The sequence below is a fragment of the Buteo buteo genome, chromosome Z (assembly GCF_964188355.1).
Source record: "Buteo buteo chromosome Z, bButBut1.hap1.1, whole genome shotgun sequence".
In the NCBI taxonomy this organism is placed as follows: domain Eukaryota; kingdom Metazoa; phylum Chordata; class Aves; order Accipitriformes; family Accipitridae; genus Buteo; species Buteo buteo.
Genome location: NC_134204.1, coordinates 80,890,124 through 80,915,043, shown reverse-complemented (window position 1 = coordinate 80,915,043; position 24,920 = coordinate 80,890,124). Strand labels below are relative to the sequence as shown.

Here is a 24,920-nt window from a genome sequence, read left to right as displayed (position 1 = left end):
CAGTCACATGGCTAGCCTCCACCTGAACTCCATGGTGCAAGGAGTGTAAGCATTATTCCCTAGGCATGAGGGCAAAATACTTCCCTTTGGTTCACGCTTCATTAACGTGCCCTTCTCAGATTCTCTCCCTAGTCTTTCCCTGCTTTTATCACCCAAATTCACCATGCATGGTTCCTGTACTTCTTTCCTTTTTTTGTTCCCACCCACGGTCATTTTCGCCTCCCCATGTCCTCTGAGAGCTTCTCCTACCCTTCCATTCACTCCTTTCTCGCTCGTTTTCTCCTGCCATTCCCCACGATTCCCCATTGCTTTCTTCTGCCTTGATAACCCACCATTGCCACCTTGCTCACCGTTCTTCCTCTAGTTTCTCTGGCCTAACTTGGAAGCAAGCAGGAGCCTCGCTCCTGCCACGACGTGGAGGCTGGGGGTGACCGCTGCCAGCGAGCTGCATGGAAAGCCTAATTTCCTTCTTTCGCTAGAACTACTCCAACCACTCTCTCCTGCTGACCTGTTAATACAAAAAAATATAGCGGGGCGAAAGCCCAAGACAGACAACCAACTTTGGCACAAAATGGCTTTTGTTGCGGTACGCTTTAAGCTGATGAATTATTGCCGCGAGTTGCAAAAGCGCAGCACATCCCACGCAACCCGTGGCGTGATAGCCAATTGCCCATGTGCAGCTACAAGCACCTCGGACCCTTCAGCTTCTTCCCCTTGTCTGTGTCGCTAATTTGTTCCAGTCGCTCATTAATACGCTCTACCCCCCCCCCAATAATTTCACCTCACCGACCGTTCCCTTCGCTCTAGCAGCTCAAAATCCAGAGGATGTTTTTTTTCCCCTGCAGCTCCAGCAATGATAAACAGATGCTGGTGGTCTATGCCTGGTACAACTTCCCTCCTCGAATTTTGCGTGGTGCTCGCTGTTCGTGACCTTTGCCTGCCAAGGCAACGGGGAGACGGGTGTATTGGCAACCCGGCCCCGCCAAAAAAAAAAAGCGCTCCGAGGGCTTGACATTAAACACTAAAAGCCCCCTCGGGTTACACACGTGAGGAGGTTTACAAGATTAGACCTAGGTTTGTAAAGATAAGCAGGTATCGACATCCGCAAAATTCGGGGTTATACTTCAGCACCGAGGGCAAAAAAAACCCCCCAACTCCAGAGAGCGGGGCACTTCAAAAAAAGCAAGTAATAAATGGTCCCAGGGGTTGCTCCCTTCCTCTCATCTCTCTGGAGCACGCAATTATTTGCAATGTACCTTTAAAAAAATCAAAGCGTTTCCTTGAATTTTCTTTAGACTTTTTTTTTTTTCTTTTTTTTTTTTTTTAAAGCTTCTCTAAGACACACTGTTTTGGTTCAGGAAATGTTTCCTCCCGGCCTCCAATCGCTGAAGGCTGGTCTCGGCTCTAGCCCACGAGGCCCGAGTTCGCCCCGGGCTACCAGGGCCCGGCCGTGTCCCAGCCGGGCAGCCCCCCCCGTCCCCGCGGGGCTCGCCCTCCCTCCCCTGACAGGGAAGGCAGGCTCCCTCGCCCCGTCCCTGCCCTTCCCGGCCCTGCCGGCAGGGAAGGGCTTGACCTTCGGCGCTGAGGAAATGGGGGCGCCGGGCAGCTCTCTGCGGGAGGTGCCCGATCGCGGGGTGGTGGTGGTGGGCTGTGGGGGGGGGGGGTGAGGGGGTGCCCCGTGGGGTGCGGGCCAGGCTGCGGGGGGCGGCGAGGAGGGCGCGCACCCTGAGGTGATTTGTGCCGGCAGCAGCTGAGGAGGGGGGTGCGGGAGGGAGGGCGGGCAGCCGGGGCTGGGGGTCGGCTGCCGCCCCGTCCCCCTGCCCGGGGGTGGCTGTGGTGATGGTGGTAGTGTGTGTGGGGGGGGGCGCGCACCGGCTGCGCCCCCCCGCCCCGGCCCGCGGGGGACGGGAGAGTCGGCGGGGCGCTGGGCGGGCGGCCGCGGGCAGCGGGCTGGGGAGGGAAGGGGCCGGGGAAGGAGGGAGGGAGGGAAGGCGGGGAGGCCGCGGGCTGCTCGGCGGCGCCGGCTGCCGAGCGAATCCGGTCCGCAGTTTGCCGCTCGCCGCCGCGCTCTCCCTCGCCGGCAAGCGGCGGCGGGCGGGTGGCGGGCGCTCGGAACAGCCGGTTGTTTAAAATCCTTCTAGAACCGTTTCTAATTCCCCCTTGCGCCGGGGAAGGGAGAGCGCGAGCGGGGGGGGGGGGGGGAGGAGGAGCCGAGGGGGCGGGGGGTGGGGGGGAGAGGGAGGAGGGAGCAGCCCGTCCGGGTCTCCGCCTGTCGATCACCGGGCGGGGGGCGTGCCCGGCCGGCCGGCCGGCCAATGGGCTGTGTGTGTGGCGGCGTCTCCATGGTGACGGGGCTGTTCCCGGGGAGGCTGTGATGGGTTGACAGGTGCGTGACAGTCGGAGCTCTCTGCAGGCATGTACGGCAAAGGCAAGAGCAACAGCAGCGTCCCGTCCGACAGCCAGGCCAGGGAGAAGTGAGTACAGCCCGCCGGGCCGCGCCGGCGGACCGCGCCTTACGCGGGCGCCGACCCTGCGCCCAAAGTAACTTTCCTGCCGGCGGGCGGTGCGGTGCGGGGCGGTGCGGGGCAGGGGCAGGCGCGGGCGCGGCGGGAGGCCGGCCGGCCGGCCGGAGCGAGGGGGCCCGGCGCCGCCCGGGCCGGTGTGAGGGGGGCAGGCGGCCGCGGCCGCGCTGCTCGGGCGGGAGGGGCCGCGGAGGGCGGGCGGGTGGGGTGTGGGGGGGGTGTCCCCTCACGGCGGGACAGCGGCAAGCCGGGCGAGGGGGGCCGCGGCGGGCACACACCCCCCCACACACCCCCTCCCTCCCGCGGCCGGTCCTCCGCGGGGCGGGCGGCCGAGCGGCGCCGGGCTCCCCCGTCCCACCCCCCTCCCCGTCCCCGGGGCCCTCGGCGGGGCTCGGCGGCGCAAGGTGCCGGGACAACTTGGGTAACAAAGAAGCCCCGGTGCGGGGACGGGGCCGCGGGGACCGCCTCCCGCCGCTTCCCCAACTCGCCGCCTCGCAACTTTTTCCCCGGGACCGCGCAGCCCGGCGGCCCCGGCCCCGCGGCGCATTGTTCTCCGGGGCGCACGGCGGGGGGGGGGGGAGCGCCGCGCTCCGGCTCCCGCCCCGCCAGACAAAGGTGCTGCCGGCGGGGGCACCCCACACCCCTTTTTTTTCGTTCGGTGGGTTTTTTCTTCTTTTTTGGGGGTGGTGGTGGGGTGGGGGCGAGTGCCGGTGCGCGGCGGGACTCCCTCGCCCCCCCCTCCTTCCCCCCGCCTGAATCGGGCTGGTGCCGAAACAGCCTGCGAAAACTACTTTTTTGGGGGGTGGGTGCGAATAAAATCTCCGGCGGAACGGCGGCAGCGCTCCCGTGTTTCTCTTTCTCTCCCCTCCCCGTGTAAACGCACCGCTCCGGGGAGCGCGGAGCGACCGGCGGCGCCCGCGGGAAGCGGCGCGGAGCCGGGTCCCCGGCGCGGCTGCCCGGCGGGATGCGGCGGGGCGGCGAGGAGCCCCGCCGGGCCGGGGAGGAGAGCCGGGGAGAGCCGGGGCTGCCTCCGGCTGGCTGCCTGCCTCCCTCCGTCCCCGGGGCGCTGCGGCGCGGTGAGGGCAGGCGGGAAAGCGTTGGGGAGGAAAACCGAGTTTTTGGAATGGACGGCGTCTCTTTAAGTTGTCTGTAGTGGCAGCTTCGCGGCGTTACCGAGGCCGGTTTGGCACGGGGAGGAGGCGGCGGTAGGGAAGGGGGGAGGACGAGCCCCTGTGAGGGGGAGGAGGAGGTGGCTTCGGCCCGGGGAGGGTGGGGGTGAGGCTGGCGAGGGGGTCCGGAGGTGGAGGGACCTCCGGCCGGAGTCCGGGTTTGCGCCTCTCCGCTGCAGAAATCGCATTGCTCCAGAATCGCATTTAACACCAGGCTCGATACTCCGGGCACGGCTGATGAGTTTCCCTTCAGGCAGTTTGTCTTGAACCTTCACCTAAAAAAGTTTTGTGGTGGTGGTGGTTTGGGCTTTGGGGTTGTTGGTTTGTTTTTTTTTTTGTTGTTGTTTTTTTTTGTCTGTTTTTTTTGTGCCTTTTGGGGGGGGGGGGGGGGGCTACAGTATTTAAGAGACTTCCTAATTCCAGAGACTGGCATGCATGCTTCCTGGAACAGCAGCAGGCCAGGCACCTCTGTTGCTACAGGAGAGGGAGATGCTAGGGGAAATTTAAAGTGTTGTTATGTTTGGGAATTTCACACGTAACTTTGCAATGGAAAGGTAGAGGAAGACAGAGGCAGCGCTGACATGAGATGTTAATTGCCGAGATGGAGTGGGAGACACAACTTGGGCACTAAATTCTAATCAACTAGTGGCACTTCTTGCTCCCAGTGTAGGAATAATTTTAAAAATAATTGCTTAAGTGGCTAGTGGAAGCCTTGTTTATTTGGTATGGCAAAATTATGCAATTAAACCATTTTCTTGTGCTACATAGTTGCTGGTGTTTGTCAATACACTTGGTAAGTTCCTGAAGGGCACAATAGGATCGCGCTGTGGGAGTAGATAAAACAAATCTATAGGGCTGCTGTATGTTGGATTAGATGAAGATCATGTTCTTTTAATTCTGCTTTTTGCAAAAACTGCCCAATACAAGCCACACAGACAACTGCTCTGGTCCTAGGGCCAGAACTTTAAACTGTTTTTTTTAGTCTTATTCGTTCATTGTAGCAGATCTTTCTTCTAGATTCTTGCTGCCATGAAGCACATAATATTTCATGCGGTATGAAAATGCTTAATAATTTTCAGGGCAAGCCTGCCAAACTGACCTATTGCCAAGCAGCAGCTGCCCTCCTAAGTAAAGTTATGGGGGGCCTGCTAGATGGTGCTGTTCGATTTAAATACACTTTGTCTTCCACTCATTTTAACTAACAGCTGGAAATGTGAATTCCTCATGTATAGATTATTTTATGCACAACACTGAAATGGATTGTTCTTAAATCATGGACTTGACAGATCAGTAACTTCTGTAAGTAGCATCTACTTACAGACAAACACAACTAGGAATTTACAAACACCCTTTTCCTCTCTCATCACTCCCCCACCCCACCCCAACCGTCCTTTCCTTTAATGAAAAAAAAAAAAAAAGAAAAAGCAAAAGCCTAAAGACTTCGTTTATGACGTGGAATACCATTATATAGTCTACATTCCAGATTTTTTTGTATCACATCTTTTCAAGTTTCTTCTTAGCAGATCAGACCACATCATTGCCATTTTCATATGCTTTCTTTCTGACATTTTTTTCTTTCTTATGACATTGTTTTACAGCCATGTAATGCTTCTCCCCAGTGATGCGTGATTTCTTGTTCTACTCAAAAAAGTTGCCATCAAACTAAACGTCTCTATGAAAATGCAGCTCTGACTTCTGCATGAGATTGTATTAATTTGAAAACGACAGACAAAATATGTTTGATACATTAAGTGTGTATTTAGTCAAGAAGAGCGGGATTATAATTATGTTTAATTTGAAAGTTTTTAGAACAGAACACGTAACTTAACTCTGTTGTGTCTCCTCAAGGTTTTAAGTATCTAGAATTTGTAGCCAGTAACTGATCTCTGAAATAGACTTGTAATAATTAAGGGAATAAATTTGTTTTAAAAAACACAATACCTCAGGTTTGGACGGCGTAATTATATGGAACATGTTTCTTCCCCATGAGGATGTGTGCCAGTGACAGGACTAGGGTGTGAAAAGAATATTTATCAAGTGTGGAAAAGATGTGTGTTCAGATGTTGTTTGTAATCAAGGAGGTGATATATTTTACAGACCAATCCAGTGCCAAATATGTTTGTAGCATTATATCTCACTATATGCTGCTTTTAACATTTATGTCCTTTGAGGTTACGTGATTTCTATTAAAATGAACAAGTTTTGCAAGTCCTTCATAGTAGTCTTTGGCAAATTTTCAGTTCCAAAGATGGCGTTCGTTTTATGGTCTTTCTCTTTGTCCCTTCTGTCTGACCTTTGGGGTAAATTGTCTGTATTATGTAGCTTAACACCACACGTGAAGTGGGGACAGATGAATTCAGGAAGAATAATACTGATGTTATACCAGAGAGGTACAGTACAGCACAGCTAGGTAAAACACTAAAAATGAAGGCACATGATACCTGTGAGGCGCAAAAGATGAAGAGAGAAAAATCACAAGTGGTGTTGTGCCCCTTCCTCTCATTGTGGAACAGCTGTGACTGGGTTCAGGCCATCCCTATCGCATAAGGGATCGGAAAGTTGTATTAAACAGTAGCTCTTCCACCACTTGTGCTGTGCTGGGGCCAAATAAGGCTCATCTATATTGCGAAAAGAAAAAGACTAAAATTTTTCTAAATGCCACTTTTGTTATCTCTTCACAGCAAATGTATCTTTTTAGTTTTTTTTTTTCCCTTATTCCTTAAAATTGGATTAATTCAGATTAGGAGCTTGACCATGCTGACATTTCATTGAATAGTGAAACTTTGTAAACTGTTAATCTTGGAGAAAGAAGGACCAGACTAGAAAAATTTTGTGTAGCTCCTACAACAGGACTTTTATAGGCATTTGCAAATGGAACTCTACTTATATATAAATAATGTTTTAAGTTAGAAAATATATATAGAAAAATAGTTTTAAAGAACATATATCATAAGGAAAAGTAATTCTGAAGCGATTATGTGTTTTGTGTTCAGTTGTCTTGAACTTTCAGTGGTCTTCTAAAGCAGTCTTTTTCCCAAGATGCCCCTATGTTGCTGGGGCTCAGCAGACATGCCAACTTTGTTTAAAAACTAACTGGCTGACTAGAGACTGCAGTTTACTTTGATATAAGAGTATGCATGATCAAAATAACAACATAGAAGCAAGCATTAGAGTTGGTCATGGGTTGATTTTCAGTTTGGTGTGGGAGAGGATGTAGAGAAAGAGACAATACTTGATTGCTGCTATCATGGTGTTCTTGCTCCATTTTTTTGCATGACCCTAATTGTAAATGTCTGCTAAGTTTGATCTTGGCCAGTTGGTCACATGGAGGAAGATGGGCATTCTACTTTTCCACTTTGCTGCTGCTTGGAAGAAGAAAGAAGATCTCTCCTTTGTTGTTTCTCCTCAAGTCTGTTTTGGGTGGTTGGCTGTTTGAATGTATGGCTCCTTTATATGCATGGTGTGGGTGCCTGCTTTGCTAGATCTCTCTTCCCAAGCTGGAAAGCAGAGTGAAATTTACACAACTTCTGTCATTTTCTTGTTGATGCTGGTAGGGTTCTCTGTAAACAGAGAAAAACTCACCAATGCTTTCCTTATTTGATTCTGTTGCTGTTTAGGAAAACTGAGATTTCTGAGGGCTTTTGAGAATTTGTGGATGTCTAGAGATAGGGGTTTTGGTTATGTTTTGGTTTGTTTTTTTCAAATTTGGAAAGACAACATTGCATGAATTTACATAGTTAGGTTACCTTTTTCCACTGTAATGTTTGTAAGCTACGTAAAAATAAGATACAGATTAAACTTAATTGGCTTCAATGATAAATTTGCTGCTCATCCCTGGGAAATGGTGAGCTAGTTTTTCAAGTTCCAGGTGGTGAAAGATATATTGATCTCTCTCTCTCTTTTTTTTTCCCCCCCTTTGAAAACCAAATTGGTAGTTTAATCCAGCTTCTTTTACAAAATTTAGGTTTGACGTTTCTACACTGATTTTGTCCATCAGCTCTAACTTGTAAAAGTTGCAGGTGTACTGCTCTGGGAGTCTATGAACATAACACTTTCTTGCCATTTTAGAAGAATATAGTTTTTAATAAAGAACAACAGAGAAGGCAAGTTTCTGGAAATAGTAACTATCAGTGTTTATTGTTGATCACAGTGCTTCAGGTACCCTCTTATACTGCACAGGTATCTTGGACAGCATGGGGAGGCATTTCGGATAATGTATATGCTGCAATTCAGACCACTAAGAGTAGCTGCTTTGGTGGTGGAGCGTTAACAGGTGCTGATAGTTGGAACGACAGGTGTGGTGGACCATAGAAACATAACTTCAGTATAGCATCGCCCTGAAATACATACCCAACAGTGTACTGCTTATGGCAGGGATATTTGTTTCCGTACAGTTAAGCACATAGAAGTACTTTATATTGGAGTGGCAAGAACCACGGAAAAAAAGATGCTTCAGTTTATGCATTACTTCCTCTATGCAAGTGGTCTGCTCAGAGGTTTGAGGTTTTTTTCCTGCACTTTCTCCTCATGATGAACATTATGAGGAATCTGATTCCCGCTTTTATGGGCTCTGTAGTGCGGAGCAAACTTTTGCTACTGAAGAGCGAGCACTTTTGGAGCCTTCTCAGACCCACGGGGTACAGCAGATGCACTCTTGACTACAGTAAGCAGGATTCGGGCTTGGCTGAGAGGTAATTAAATCTTGCTGGAGGAGACAGTAGTTAACAGAAACTGGTATATATTAATAATTCATTTTGCTTAAATTATAGGCATATGATAATGTCACAAGTATTAAAGTAGCTGTTGTGGTTTAAGCCCAGCCAGTAACTAGGCACCATGCAGCTGCTCACTCACCCCCCAGCTCCCAGTGGGATGGGGAGGAGAATTGGAAAAAAAATAAAACTTGTGGGTTGAGATAAGAATGATTTAATAACTAAAGTAAAATAAAATTCAGTACTAACAATAACAATAATAATAATAATAATAATAGTAATGAAAAGGTATATAATAAAAACAAAACAACCAACCAGCCAAAAAAACACCAAGAAAAAGACAAATGATGCACAATGCAATTGCTCACCACCTGCTGACCGATGCCCGAGCCAGCGATCTGCCCCTCCCAGCCAGCTCCCCCCAGTTTATGTACTGAGGATAACGTTCTGTGGTATGGAATATCCCTTTGGGTAGTTTGGGTCAGCCGTCCTGGCTGTGTTCCCTCCCAGCTCCTTGTGCACCTGCGTGCTGACAGAGCACGGGAAACTGAAAAATCCTTAACTTAGGGTAAGCGCTCCTTAGCAACAATGAAAACATCAGTGGTTTATCAACATTATTCTTACACTAAATCCAAAACACACTGTACCAGCTACTAAGAAGAAAATTAACTCTATCCCAGCTGAAACCAGGGCAGTAGCCAAACAAGATTTTCATAACTTTGCCAAACTTTCACTGTTTGGGTGGAAAATTTATAATGGCATATGTAAGCCTTGTGCTGATTTGTTTTATTTATTTGGCTCATTGAGAAAATCAGGCATAGAAAAAATGTGTTTTCCAATGTTTTAAAAGTTCTCTCAACTTTTACGGTGGAATACCGATAGTACCCCTCTCCTTCAAAACACTTGAAATCTAACTGAAAAAGGGTGAGGGATTTTATTCCAGGGATATGTCTTTTTCCATTTGCATGACAAAGCATCTGAATTTAACCAGTATACAAGCCTTTTCAAAAAGATCAATTTGCATATGCTTAGGGCTTACTAACTGTAATTGCTGAATATTTCATCTTTGCTGGGAGCACAGCAGATACGGGCATCAGAGGAGCGGCTTGGGGAGAAAAAAAGGGACTGGTCACTGGTAGGAAGGCGAGTGTAAATATGAGCAGTTGGAGCCTGCAGCTGTGAGATGCCAGGACGTGGAGATAACGGGTGGTTGGCTCTTGAAGGAGGATGGAGGAATCAGGGTGGAAGTGGCCAGTCTGGAGAGAGGAGACAAAGAATTAGTTCCTAAGGGGACTGGCATTGGGATCAGAGATCTGGGTGGGAGCTGGTGCATCTACACAAGGAAAAGAGACCTGGTGCAAAGCAGGGCGCAGAGCCAGGACAGTGACACCTTCAAGGAGACAGGTCGGGAAGTGGAAGGTTCTGTTCCTGGGCATGATGTCCCTCCAGGTACTAGAAAATGAGTGTTCCTTTGCTGCCAGCAAGTACCTGTGAGACCGAGGGGTAAAATTCCTTATCTTCAAGATAAAACTTATAAACACCTATGAAATATTAACTTGACTGAAGTGGCAGAGGTGTGTGGTAGTCCTAAAACCCGTAGTTCAGATGAGATGTCAGAGCCTTGGGAGGGAAGGATAGGATTTGCCATTGAAAAGCAGCTGGAATAGCGTGTCTGTATGTGTCCGAGTGCAGTGTCTGGGTGTTGTACTTGCATTCTCAATAATGTTCTCTTAACTTGGAAAATACAGATGTATACTAAGTGTTGTTCTTACTTTGTCCTTATTTGCATGTTCACTGATTATTATTTTTTTTTTTCCCTCTGGAAAAGCTCTGGGTTTTTTATTGTGCAGAATAGAACATTGTTTTCATAATGAGTAGCTATTTGATAATTTGCTATTTTGCTGTCATGGGGTACGTGCCTTATGGCTGACTTGATGTTTCATAATACAGCTGTTCCTAGAGGAAGAATATGTTGTTTCTTTGGTGCCTAGCATGACAGTGTCTGAGTTTCACCAACCTTTACAAATATGCATCAAGCCACTCCTGCCTGCCTGCCTGCTAGTTTTAGAAATGGCAGTAAGGTGCAAAAAGGTGAAAGGCAAAAATATTTGCTGATTATTGGGTGCCCAGTTTGAGTGGTGTGGCCGTGAATTTTTTTTGGAGCATCGCATAAACCACTGGTGCATACGTTCAACTTCCCCTGTCTCTTTTGTCACTGATTCTAAGGCTGAGGTGCCATTTTATCGCATTGGGCATCTGGAGGCTGAGGAGTAGAAAATGATTCATCCTCTGTGCAAAGTTTGTTACAGCTGAGTGGCTTACAGCACAGAGCCATCCTGTGGCACGCTCAGAGATGGAGGACCATTTCAGGTGGTCTCAGAAGGACCTGTCTGCAGCATGGTCCTCTCTGCCCCAGAGTCTGCCATCTCTCCTGGTACAGCATGCCACTTCTGTCTTGGATGGACTGTGATTCGGTCTGGGGCAGGATGGAAGCAAGCAGTCCCATGAGCTACAGAACTGGTGAAGCCTAATTTATTGGTCATCTATCTTCTTGAGGTCATGCTGCGGTGTTTCCATGAAAGCAAACAGCTGAAGCAACTTGTAGAAATGTAGTATTTTTTTGAGACTGCTGTCTCTTTTTTGAATATACTTGAAATTGGAAATTGAACTCCGAAGTTATCCAGGGTGGACAGTTGCATACTTACACGCACCATGGCCTCGCAAGCATGCTTTCCTTAGGGAGGGAGACTGCAAATACATGATCGTATGATTCGGGGTGGCATTGTAATTGGGTAGAACCACTTCATGATGACCGCTCCATGAACCCTTAGGGTGCAGGAAAGGGCACGATCCTGCATAGCCTAGTGTGGTACTCTGCGAGTGCAGGTTAATTAGCAACTGCTCAAAACCATTGCTTTTAAGAGTTTTCTGCAAAAGCTTCTTTGGGCACCAGCAAGAACACAGCTAGGTGATTGTTCTTCTCCATGAATATTCAGTAGCTAGAACTTCAAGCCTTCCCAGCTGTGTTGCTTGGGGTTAGGGCCACTTGGTTCCTGCTTTGTTGGTGTACAGACAGGCCAGAAAGGGGTGCTGGTCCAGGTTGAGTCAAAGCTGAAGTTTCTTTTTCTTGTGTCTACTCAGTTGAACCACAGATCCCTAAGTCCCTATCGTTTAGGTAGTGGTCAGGTCATACATAGCTGTTGTTTCAACCACTAAGGGATCTTCCTTAGATAGCAACAAACATGTTAATTCACAAATCTTGATGACTCTGTGTATGCTTCTCTAGGCTTTAGGATATTTCTGTCTTCCAGTCCCAGGAAGGTGACAGGTGAGAACATAAAATGTTCTTTTCTAAGAAACTGAAAGGTGGCAGTAGTCAAGGCCATAGTGTCCTACCTTTTCTCTTTTCTGCTTCATTAAGTATAAAAATAAAAAATACAAAAATAAACTGAAAATTGATGGGTCATTTTTTCCCCTTCAAACCTTCTGTGATTCTCACCTCTGGCCTTTTTTTGGTTTTTCTCTGCATTATTAGTAGCGTGTCCAGATCAGAGCATAGAACTGAGCAGAATGAAATGGTTACCTCTCTTTTCAGATAATATATACTACATGCATTTTATATATAAAACATTGCTGCTAATACTCCCTAGGACACTTGCCTGTTTTTTGTTGTTGTTGTGTTTTGTTGTTTGTTTGTTTGTTTTTAAATAATCCATTTTGCAGTCCACATGCCCTCCAGGTTCTTTTTACAATACTGCTGCCTAGCCAATTATTTCCCATTTCATATCTGTGTATTTGTTTTCTTATTCCTGAGCATAGTACTCTACATTTGTCTGTATTGAATTTACTCTTTTTAACTTTCCTTATTTTGTTCATGTCCTCAAAAGGGCTTATAATTTTTCCCAACTTACCATGCATACTTTTGTTTTCTACATCCAACTTATTAATCAAAGTCTTTTAATTGGATTGGCTTAGAATAGCAAGAGCTTTCTTGAAATGTTCTCTCATTTGTAGAAACATACTGGTAATGACACTTCTGTTGTTTTTTTCATGTGACTGTACACCATATTTCTTTAATGAAGACTGTTTGCTTACATAGATGTCATGTGATAGGCTAAGAATCAAAACTCTTGTATCTCAACTTCTAGTAAGCCATCCACATGTTCCTCCTTACCCACTGCAAAGTCCACCTTGCAAGTAAACCAAACTGACCTAACAGGTTCTTTTTCTTGACAGATAATGTTGACTCTTTCTTCTCTTTATATTCTGAAGGTGTTTATGATTTGTTTCCAGAATTGTTTTTTTCATATTTTTTGATAGTCAAGCTGATGTCTGCATGAAATTTCCTTTATTTTTTAAAAATATTTTATACATGCTATGGCATGCTAAGATTTTTCTGTTTCTTGGTTGTTTGGGGTTTTTTTCCTCCAACAGGAGACTAATGTAATATGTGTAAACAGGCCAAAACGTTGACCCTTGGTCATCATGTGAGTGCTTGGACAGTTGGGACAGAGAAGTTGGACAGCTCATTTCTGCTCGCCTGTATCCTGCTTGCTTTTCTGTGCAGTGGCAGAACTTTGCCTTATACTGTGGTGTAAGTTTGAGTTTAACCTGAAGAGCTAAGTGAGTTCAAACCCTCTTTTTTTGGTTTTGTTTTCCCAGAAAGTGGCCTAACATCTAGGCTATTGTATACCAGCTTGAAAAACATCTTGCTGTCATACTCTCATAAGTGCCGCCTTAGGCACTGGCCTTCTTCATGACTGGCCCCCTTAAGCCTTTCCTCTTCCACTTCTCTTTGCACCTCCATTCACTGTGCTAAGAGCAACCTGAGCCTCTTGTGTACGAGCCTTTGGCTCCTCCAGACTTGCACGCAGCTTTGACATCCACATCTTGTTTTGAGGAAAACCTGCTTCATTTGTGATAAAAGAGCCAAAATGTAAAATAATATAATTTATGGTGCCCATTTATTTTCTGTAGGCTTTTCAAAATGCTTGCAGTCTTTCTTTGGGCAAGTGTATTGGAGTTTTTGGGTTTTAGTTTTAAGCTGGACCCACCCGTGAAAGAACAGTGCCTGGTGTGATTTCCTCCTTCTAAGTGTATTGAGAGCATGCTTTTTTCCCCACCTTGTTTCCTGTGGAAGTATAAATTAGGAAATAACCAACTTGTAAAAACCTGGATGTCAGAAATAACACTTCTGATGGCAGATATGGTTTGTCAGCTGTGGTTGTGGATCATGAGGGTTATCTAGCACCTTAGTGCCTCCTAGCATTGAATTCATAGGCTGCTTGATCCTGTCCTTGTTAGGCTTTACAGTCTGGTTGTGGGCTTGTGTTCCAGTGTGAAGTTCAGTTGTTCAGGTAGGAGCATCTAACTAGGAGCTGACCATGATGTAACCAATACTTTTTCCGAAGTTTGTATGGGTCTAGTTGAAGTACAACCCTTGATGTTAACCCCAAACTCTTGATGTGTATGATCAAGCCTAAATTGCCAACAAAAGTGCTGGTTTGCTACTTAGGCTTGGCTATTTTGTCTCTTCCCCATCTCCCATTCTTAAATGCAAGACTGTCTTTGAAAGAGGGAATTTCAGTCATGAAGAAGTTAATGTAAGAAGGTACTGATTACACAGTGTCCTGTGTTTTATATTAACTTTCATTTATTTGCAATGCCTCTGACTTCTGGGAGAGATTTCACCTTAAAACAAAAACAAACCCCTATAACTTTTCTAAAAAGAAGCCAGTGTTTTGAAAACACAGAAGCAATGAATTATCAGTAGTAATAAGTTATCATTGTATGTAAATTCCAGTGCATGCAATATTTTTTTTCAAATTGATACTGAAAATGTCTTGTTACTAGCAGATGCATTTTTAAATTCATCTAATGAGTTTGGAAATTTAATAAGAATGTTCCACTGTTGGGATTAAGTATTTCTGCAGGTAGTTACAGGAAGGTAAAATACTATGTTATTTTTTCTGTGGTAGTCAACTTAATGCTTATAAAAAAGTGACAGCATTAGTCTTGGAAACTGTTTTTATAGGTTAAAAAAAATGACAGCAAAATCAGTGGCAACCTGAGGTAGCCTGTGTTGTCATGTTGGCCTTACACTGGGAAAGGCTGTGCTTTCTGAAGAAAATACTTGAGTGCAGAAATGGAACTATAATTCCTTAATAAATATGTTGTTCTTGATAGTCTCAGGACAAAATGGATCATGTGGCTGACAGGCTGTATGATTGTGTTGTAAATATTCCATGATTTGTGAGGCTGGAAGTAGGGATGCCACCTGATGCTCCTACTATGGAAGTTGTGGTGCCTTATCAGGTCCTTGTAATTGCAACAGCAAGATTGGATAAACCAAAGCCCCTTTGCTTTCTCCATGCTAAATGTTTTATTTACTCTTCTTCTCTCCCAGCTAACCCTCAAAGAATGGGGGCTAGTCTTGGATGGCTCCAATTACTCCTGTTTAGGTCAGCCTTTGAATTGAGGTGGTGGTGGGGAGTTGATAGGCGCTATTTATGTGGTTGGGAGTGTGGATGAGTTAATGAAATTTCATCAGGTGTATCGGGCATAATGAAACTCCCCAGCTGAATCTGAAACTGCCCTAGAAGTGAAGGTTATGACTCCCATTGACAGTCTCTTGAACTGTTTGACTCCTTTAATTGTTATTACTAAACCCATCCTAAATGGGTGTATATTGTTTAATCTGCCTTGAAATGCGAATTGCAAGTCAAGGCCTTTGAGTAATACAGTGAGAAGTTGTGTGAATTTATTGCATCTTCCATAAGTGCTTCCTAAACTTTGGTAAACTGCTAATCAGTAGCTTGTTCCAGCAGTCAGTTGTCTGGTGATGGGCAGCAGAACTGCCGGTGCTTCCTGCCACTGCGCAGGTAGGGGATGTGCTCCTTTCTGCAAGTCAGAAAGACTTATGTGACAATGCTAGTGTTAGTAAAATATTTATAGAATATTACACATGGAGAAACTTAAAGGCATATATCCTGGCCTGAGGAATTAAGTTTGTTTTTCCTGTGTGTTTATATATGCATGTTGTAAATTATATAAATGAAAGTTGATTTTCTGAGTTTGAATAGGAAAAGTATGTGATCAACAAATAAACACCTGAAGCTTGCACACAGGACGGTACATAAAAAAATACAAAGCTAGAAAAGACAAAGGAGAGCTTCTGATCAGAAGATGAAGAGCAGTGTGAGAAATACGGAAATACGCCTCTAGTAATGGTAATATGCTTGACAAGCAGATCTGAAAGGTAGAACACATTGGTGTTTCTGACTTCTGCTGCAGCTCCTCAAATTCAGTGTTGCTTTTAATTTTACTATCTGTACATCTAATTCTTTATAAAAAAAAGATGTTTACTCTTACGAGACAATACCTGTAGACATGTAACTGCAAACCTAGTTACACATATTTTAAAATCCTTCTAGAAATAAAATGAGAGACTATAATGCAGCAAAACACAAAGAAAGCTGTATCTTATGCTCTGAAGATGCAAGACAAATAATTTGTCCAGCTGTAGTTGGGCAACCTATAAGAGTGAATGAAAAAATTGTTTTGAATGATTTTGCAGAACATCTTAAATAGATGATTAAAAACAAAATCATACTGGAATACTGGATGCAGGTACATTCATACTAATTCTAGTAATTGAGAAAGTTACTTATAAATCTTTCCCAATATTCCGCAAACAGTCCTGTAAGTCTGTAGTTAATTGTTCAGAATTAGAGGAAAAAGTTTGGAGTTGCCTGGTGTGAGTCTCCAGTTCTGTGTGGGATTACTCATTTGAAAAAAAAAAAAGGCATAATAGACAGGAGAAGGTTTTCTTGTCATAAAACTGTAACTATTTTTCCTGTAAAACAATACAACTGAATTGAGCAGTGTTTCACTCATATGGCTATCTAGTAAAGCTCTTATAAAATACTTAGAAAGTTGAAAAAGGACTCTGTAGTTTTAATATTTAGACTGCGAGCCAAACAAATGCATTTGAAAATGTACAGTCATGCCTGCAGCAGATTGTGGGTCTACCTGTTCTATTTACTAGGCTCTGACACGAACACTTTTGATGAGGAGCATTGGCCAAAAAAGGCAGGCTGTATCAGGGACTATAGGAGGGTTCATAGTGACACAACAGATAGTCTTGTTTCTCCTCTTTAATACCATCTTGATCGTTAGTAGGCTGAACTGGTAAAACACTCAAGACACAACCCAAAGCTAAAAATCTTTGTTTCCTACTTTGTTGGAGCAGCCAGCTTTGCACACACAGTGTCGGTTCACAGTTACCCACATTACGCAGGTTTTACCACTTGTACAATCCTCATGTTCATGGTTAAAGGGCTTGAAGTGCTCAAGTCCTGTAGCTGGATGTCCTCTGGCATGGTCACAGGCTTTGAAACAAATCAGGAGTGTTTATTAAAGCATAGTGTGGGCAAAGCAAAAGAGGAGGTAGAGCAAAAGGGACTTCCTGCTAATGCAAGACTAGCGATGGTAAAGTGCAACCAAGAGGAATCACATAAAACTTAGGAAAGTGTCTTGGTATTAGTTTCTGTTTTAGTTTCTCTTTGCACAGTGTACCCATTCAACAGACAAAATGTAATTAGAGGGGCTCTCTGATCTAGTACATTGTTACAGAGAAGAGCTTTGCTTCTACAAAGAGTTGTGTACTTAAGTGAGCACACTCTTCTGTTCAGCACAAACATTGGAAATTCTCACTAATTCAGGATACAAATGGAAAACTAATCGAGGAAAATTAAGGCACACCTAACCTATGACAGTGTCATATATGCCTCAGGCTTTCTAACACTTTATTTTGAAGCATTCCAATGGGGCTGTAAAGGGAAACAAGAAACTTGATTGAAGAGACCAATGGTGTGATTTGGCAAAGTGGTTGCTGTGTATTCTGCAGCATCAAAATGGAAATGTTTTCATATTCTTTTCACCTTTGTGATTCAGTTATGGATTTCAGCAAAACTTAAAGCCTGTTCTATGACAGTTACCTTTTAGCATGCCTGCAACTTTCTTGGAATTTCTGGTTTTCCAGTCCAATAGCATATTTAAAGAATTAACATAACGGAAGAAAGATGACCATTGCACTCTCCTAGTCTGAAACTGAATGTACTAATTTTTCTTATTGTATAGTGTGTGTTGGTGTGTGTCTGTATGCATAGGTCTATGTCTGTATTCAAGCTTGGAAGGCAGGGTTAATATCTTTGTCCTTTGAACAGGCAACTGGACATCACCTACGTGTATTGAATCACAGAATCATGTTGATTAAAAAAACCAACCAAACAGCCATTTTGATTCAAATATGGAATAAAATTAGAAGAGGCGTTTTCAGAGTTAATAGACTAGCTGCACTCTTGATCCACTTCCGAGCTTATTCAGTGTCGCCCTTGTACTCTTGTCATATCTCTTGGTATAGAATCATGAAATTTACTGTCCTACCTATGGCCTCCATATGGTCTGTTGTGTAATAACTGCAATTACCTCACCAAGGCTGACCTTATATTCAACACCTGTGATTTACTTCTCTTTGGGAGCAATGACAGGTGTACTCAACAACCAAACTTCTTAAAGTAAGGTATTTGTTTAGAGCAATCTGAACAAAAGCATCTGAAAACAGCAAAAGCTGTTTATATATGTAATCTTTTTTCTGCCTAGGAATGTTGAACTCCCCTAATGCTTATCTGGTAAAACAAGCTCCCGATTCCTCCAAAATCTTTCATCACTGTGTGTCCCTGGATAGCCCCCTGGCAATTGACACAAGCTTATCCAAAAAAGATAGTTTTTTCTTCCCTTTTGGCAGCCCAAGTGAACTGAAGATGCTTTCGTGCCCCAAAGGTTTATCCTTTTTTGTTTGCCTTTTGTTTGTTTGTTTGTTTGTTTGTTATTCTCCAGGTCTATTGATTTGGTGAGTGATAGTACTTACAGGTTTGGCCTCATAGGGTACCGTGGCTGGAGTCTAGAGCAGCACCTTCTGTTGGTGAGAGAACCTCATAGTCTGATTCCCTGGTTTGGGGAAATTCTGAAAGCAGCATGAAAAACAGAATGAAGTACATGGTACTGTTCTGTTTTCTCACCTGATGGTCCTCTCCTAGCTGATTTCTTGGAATGTGTATTGCCAAAATGATGTGTTTGCATGTTGACAATTAACTTTACTATGGTCGTTTCTGAAAGGCATGTTATATGATGTGGTGTACTGAGCGCAGTAGAAGTACATCAAATGGGTAAAGAACTTGTGCTTTGGGAAAGATGAGGTTAATGTGCTGGTTGCAGGGCACTGGGTAATGTGAAGGAGTGGGACCTGTGCGCTTAAGCTAGCAGCAGATACTTTAGCTAAACATAAACATTCGAAGACAACAGGCCAGATGTTCCACTTTTTGAAACAATATATAAACCGTCTTAAGTATCGAGGTTTTGTTTGAACCTTACGGCTGTAAGGATCATAAGATAAAAAAACAGTGTATCCTACACTAATATATGATGTGCCTGACTACCAAGAGGTGCTCCTTGGACCAGGCTTCCGATTTCCTCTTCCTTCAACCCACTGTTTAGCATAGGAAGCTTCCCAGCATATCTCTGCATGTTTTTTCATTCAACATGTAAAAGTGAGAAATTAATTCTGTGAATTGGTAGAAAAGATCATAAGATTCAGTGATGTGGTTTAAGCTGAGAGTTACACTGTGATGTTCCTTCAGTGAAGAAGTTGAGATGTCCTTACACAGTAGTCAGGGTTTCTTTCCTTTACATTCAAAGTTTCAAATTCAGTAATCTTGTGATTTTCCAGTCCACAGATGCTCTGGCTCTAATAGTCTGTGTTTGTATTTAGAGTCCAAGAATGTCACCCTCTGAAGTGGTTGGGATATGAGTATTTCCTAGTCGCAGAATTATCTTTTTTTTTTTTTTTTTTTTAATGTCACACAGTTTGTAAAATGAAGTAAATTTCAGTGATCTCTTGGGCATTCATGTAAGTGATGTTTGACTACAGTGTCTGCTGGAGGTCAGCAGACTTGTACGAGTATTCTCTTTCTTTCTGCATTTCTATCTCTCCAAGTAAGTGGAGACGTTAGTGTACAGAAGCATTCTACCCTTCTTTTGGATGCTGTGTGGAAGGAAGTACTTGAGATGGTTGTAAAAAATCAAAACCCTTTCGAGTGTCTCTAGTGCAGTATGACCCAACGTGATGTACAAGTTTCAATTATGTGATTACGAAATGGAAGATTGTGTGATAGGCTTTAGCAAGATCATTTCTCTTTATGCCGTTCCTCCAGTGTTTTAAGAATTTTCCATCCAAAATGAAGTAATGTGATACCATTGTAGATCATTTGCTGGTTTAGTTGTCCTAAACCATCATGGTTGCTGTGTTTCTTCTACAGTTGACGTGAGCCCCTTCTGCTGGCCTTCTTTATGAGCGGAAGTGCGGAAGGCTGTTAAGTATGGGTGGATTGTTCTTGCTTTTCAATACCCTGCCTGCTCACAAAAGCGAAACAACTGAATGATGTGCATGTGTCTACCTGCAAACCAAAGCAAAGCTGGCTCATCTTGTTCTGGGTTTGCTCATTTGACTACGTCACCTTAAGTCTGAAAAATAAGTAAGAAATAAAGAATACAGCCCTGGTCTGGAAATCTTGTTGGTGAAGAGGTTAATTTAAAATATCTATAGCCTTTCAGTTCCTGCTGTAGGTGTTAGCAGGCTTTTAGGGGAGCATCCCACTTGTGGGGGAGAGTTAACCTCCGCAGAAGGCTCCAGGAGCAATCATTTACTTGTTTTCATCATTCACCATTCTCTGAAGACCTTCAAGTGCCACAGGTCATCCTTCAGGGCAGCAGTACTGTGTGTATTACAAAACTGTTGTGGTAACCGTTTCAGATTGACGCCGGGGGCTGGAACTGTGTGTTCGGCGGTGCAGGGAGCGGGGAATTGCTGTTCTCCTCTCACCAGGACTTCATGGTTGGGTTTGCATCCCCCGTCCCCCACCCCACCCCTCCTTCCAGTGTGTACTGTGTGTTGGTAGGGGTGAGTCACCTCTTTTATTATGTTTTGAATACTTTCCTCCCAAATGTAGTTTATTTTGTACAGGGAAGGGAAAGAATTTATGCTGTCCTGGTTCCTTATTTTTATCAGAGCTCTGCTAACAGCTTCCAGCTGAGGGAGTTCTTGATATTTTTAGCCTGAGATATTTAGCTATTTGAGCCTCTTTACATGTTTTCCCCTGGTATATATTAACTGGGGGGGTGGGGGGAGAGAGAAATGGTTCTTGTCAGTTAATATATTCAGGAGCATGCTTGCCAAATTGCCTGTACTTATTCCCAGGAATCTGAACACTTCAAAATTGGGGGGAAGTTTGAGTCCTGGTCTGAAGTATTTGAATCAGCCTCATTACCCCATTCTCTGACTGATGCTGCTGTAGCTATGTTCCCACTGAATCTTCCTGTCTATTTTAAGAGGTGGTGTTTAGTATTAAAAAAATGTGTGTAATTGGTATTCTGCTTAAAAACACTGAGAAGTAAATAAACTTAAAAAGAGGAGAGAACCATGAAATGGGAACTTGCCTTACAAAATACAAATTCTCTGAAATTCTCTTTGTTCCTCTTTTTTCCAAGTGTCTTTTAAGCAGCAGAATCCTCTGTCTTACTACTGATTTTACTGTTTTATTGATTGCCTGGCTTACGATCTGATGAAGTTGTTTAATATTCCAAATGTTGAACTTGCTGGCACGTCTTGTACACGCAGTGTTTTCAAGTTTCTGAATAACCTTACCCTTCCATGAACTTTACATGAAAGTTACTTTGAAAGAAAATATTAAAAATACTTCATATTGACCTTTTGCCTTTAAGAACCCCTTTAACGTGTTTAACCATGATTTCACAGATCCTACTATCATCAGTTCTTTTCCCTTTTCCTCACAAAGTTTCAGACTAAAGCTATCTTGTTGCTTTAACAGGGCTGTTTCTGTGTACTGAAAACAATAATCTGTCTGAACAGTAGTTCTGTTTAGGTCACTGGACTAACAACTTCTTTAGGCAAATGATTCCTCCAAATTCCTTTGAGAATATTATTGTTACTGTTAAACTTATTGGTTATACATAGATTTGCCTAGGTGAAATGTAGTGATTCCAGCAAATACTCCAGAGGTGTCTCTGTAAGACTGGGGCAGTGGGGGTGAGAGGGACAGATGGTGGAAATCATGCTCAGTTTAAAATGAGAATTAAATGGTGTTTGCTGTTGCATATAAATTGTCCGTATTACCTTTTTTTTGTTATCCCATCCAAGGTGTTTGTTTATATATGGCAATATATTACATTGCTCTTCTCCTGTCCACTTAGCTATCTGATAAAATTCTGCAGAGTGGGTCGATGACTTTGTGCCGCCTATGCAGGGTCTTTGACTTGAGTCCTCTAGTTGCCAGTCTGGTCTGTGGCATAAGTTAGAGCTGCTTGAAGGCTGTCAACAATGACCAGGATATATCTTAGTAATTGGGACCAGCTGGATACAAGTATGTATTGGCAAGTCTACAGCAGCTCTATGCAACCTGTTACAGCAGCTCTTCACCACCCAATTATTCCTTTAGGGACCTCAAACCTTCCAGTAGTCATTTGTAAAGCTGAAGCCTTAAATCTGGCACCTAAAATAGTAGTGTGGTTTGGTCTGGGTTTGGTTGTGGTTTTTTGTTTTGGTTTTTTTTTTTTTTTTTTTTTTTCGTATTTGTTTAATCCTAACTCCTGCTCCTCCCTGAGGTTGGGTAGTCACCACTCCCTGCTTAGACATAAATCTCTGTTTGAGGATCCAATTTAATACATGTACACCGTTTTTTTGATTTTTTTTTCCAAGCATTTAGGAGAATGTTTGTGTCTATACTTATTAGGCACTGTGAAGTTTTTTTACTTGGTAAGTGCAACCTTTTTAAAAACTTGCCATTCTCAAGCTGTAAGTTGTGGGGCCTTTTAAAGACAGAGGTTCCACATTGTATGTACCCCTAGGTATCAGTGGCTTTTTGTGCATTTTTGCATGGAGCTTTCAAAACGTAATTTTAGGTAAGCTGCTGCTGTTTTGCACTATCAGTCTCTGTGCTCCAAGGTGACTGATGCTGCTGAAAAGTTGTGGAGCAACACTACTGCTCAAGTATGTTGTCTGGTCTGTGTTGAGGCTTCTCAGTGGAACTGCCAGATTAACTGAATACTAATCTTAAGCTTCTTAACGCTTAGTGAGAACAGTCAAAATTTCATTAGTTTTAATTGTTTTGTAACAGGCTAATATAATTACACTGTTGGCATCTTGGGTGGAATTTCGTGACTTTTTTTCTTTGTAAATCCAGGCCTAATAAGGTTTTTTATTTTGCTGACTGAATTTCCTGTGCAACTCCTTTTAAACTGCCATGTGAGTTGCAGGGACCCTAAATAAACTGAGGAGCTGACTCATTATTTTTGCCATTTGTACAACTAGTTTTTCCATTGGTACTGCTTGAACATGAAAAGCAATACAGTGAAATACTTGCAGGAAAGGAAGATGTTACAGAGAAGCTGCACTGGGTGACTTCAGCTTCAACTCGGTGTTGAAACAAGAAGTTTCATAGTCTTGTTTCAAGCTTATATTTGAAGTCTCCTATTCTAATAATGACCAGGCCAACTCTTGCTTTGCTTATGAGATCTGACAAGATCCTGTCCATGTGATTTCATTTGTTGCATTCATGGCAGCCCTGGGGAGTGAAATAACTGGAGCAGGAATGAAGCTGTGCTTTCCTGCACAACACAACAGAGTTCTATAGCAACTTGGCCACTCGAAAAACAGCAGAGATTTTAAATAGATAAATAGGTTCAGTTTTGTCTCTGTGTATATGTATTTATGTAAAACGCATAGTCACATGCAAGCATCAGCCTAACCCATTAGCCCATGTAGAATAAATGGGAGATAATCACCCATCCTGGTACCAGGCAGGTCAAGCTGAACTGAAGTCTGGGGAACTGGAGTGCTTTGTAAAACCAGTCGTTGCCAAGTATGTTTTGTTAATATTCAGTTCAGCTTACTGGGCTTGAAGTTTAGTCCTATGTTGTAAAGTTTGTACCTACCCCTAGAAAAGTTCCTGTGCATTGTTCACCTTGGAGGAAGTATAGGAAGCACCTTTGGGAGCTAGTCTTCCCTTCTTATGTGCCACTGTGAGAGAATGCATGTGAAAGAGAAAAGCAACAGCCTAGAGCTGCCAGTTAGCTCTGAAAAATTGTTTTTAGAATTAACACACAAATAGTTGGAATAGAAGCATGAGGGAAACCTGTTCTCTGTTTAGGGTAGTGTACTGAATGCTTAAGTTTGAGACTGAAATCACAAACAGTAATTTGAGAGTTCATGGTAGGGTTTTGTTTTTTTTTGGTTGGGTTTCATGGTGTTTGGTTTTGTTGTTTTTTGGGGTTTTTTTTGGTGTGTATTAGATTGATTTGAGGATGGGGATACCACTTCAGCATGTTACCATCCATGTTGTGTTCAAATCCACCTAAGTTTTATAGATCATCTAGGCATTTGATGCATCATGTATTAAACACAGCAAGCTTGAACAACATGGATATATGAAGTCTCTGACAGAGATTAGTAACTTTCTGAAACAAAAATCACATACTTTCTCAACATTTTTGGGGGGAAGACTTGTCACATCTTGAAATGATAAGTGGTAACATAGTCTTTTATTTTTTCTACTGTTTTAAAGAAAGTTCTTTTATAGACTTTTGAGTGAAAAAAAAACCCTTAAAACTTTCCAAACAACAGGAAAGATCGTTCTGTTCTAAGGTCAGTGATGACAAATATCAGCCTCTTGACAACCTTTACTCTTGCATTCCCTTATAATTATTTCAGTAATGTTGTCTAAGGATGAATATACAGAGAAATTACTGTTCCACTTGGATTTTGCTTCCAGAAAACACGAAAATACTCTAATGGAAGTGGTTTAATGAAATTGTCACTGTAGAGGTGTGGTCAAATTCAAGAAAGAGTACTAAATGTTGACTGCCTCTTGAAGTTGATGTGAAATTTTCAGAAAGAAGCACTGGCTTATTTATTTATATTATTAAAGTCAATAGGTAAGATTACTAAAATAGAGAGAGAGGTACTGAGAAAACAGTTTTCTGTTTTAGTAAGTTGTCCTCCCAATGAAATGATGACAGTGTTTTTTGGCTGACTTAAATATCTAAGTGTTGCATTGAAAATTAAACAAATTAATTATAAGGTTTGGTTTCCTGAGGAATACTTGCAGCCGTTGTGCTGACCAAAACGGCGTTCTCAAGTAGGCATAAGAAAACGTCCAGCTTGTCTAAAGGCTGTAACGGGACATAAGCAAACACGGGACTGTGGATAAGCCCCAGGGCTGCCAGAGTGCAAACACCAAGCGACCTGCAGCAGTGGAGTAGAAAGCTTTGTGGACACCTCATGTGGAACGGGTCCTCTGGCTTTTGTAGCACTCAGCACAGGAGTCCATAATTGATAAAAAGGAGAGCAAAATACAGCAAAAATACCAGAAGGTCTTGAGTGT

The 24,920-nt window shown here is 43.5% G+C and overlaps 1 protein-coding gene across 4 annotated transcripts in view; it reads left to right on the top strand.

The window, feature by feature from the left end:
- Positions 1-1,513: 1,513 nt before the first annotated feature.
- SSBP2 (single stranded DNA binding protein 2) overlaps positions 1,514-24,920 on the top strand; it is a 195,995-nt gene continuing 172,588 nt past the window's right edge. For 2 of the 4 annotated variants that reach the window (XM_075020322.1, XM_075020323.1), the window contains exon 1: positions 2,243-2,474. In XM_075020322.1, the coding sequence (XP_074876423.1) occupies positions 2,416-2,474 (59 nt within the window). In that variant the 5' untranslated portion in view covers positions 2,243-2,415. Of the gene's footprint in view, positions 1,620-2,242; positions 2,475-24,920 lie in introns of those variants that run through there. The other 2 variants (XM_075020324.1, XM_075020320.1) reach the window with 2 other exon arrangements.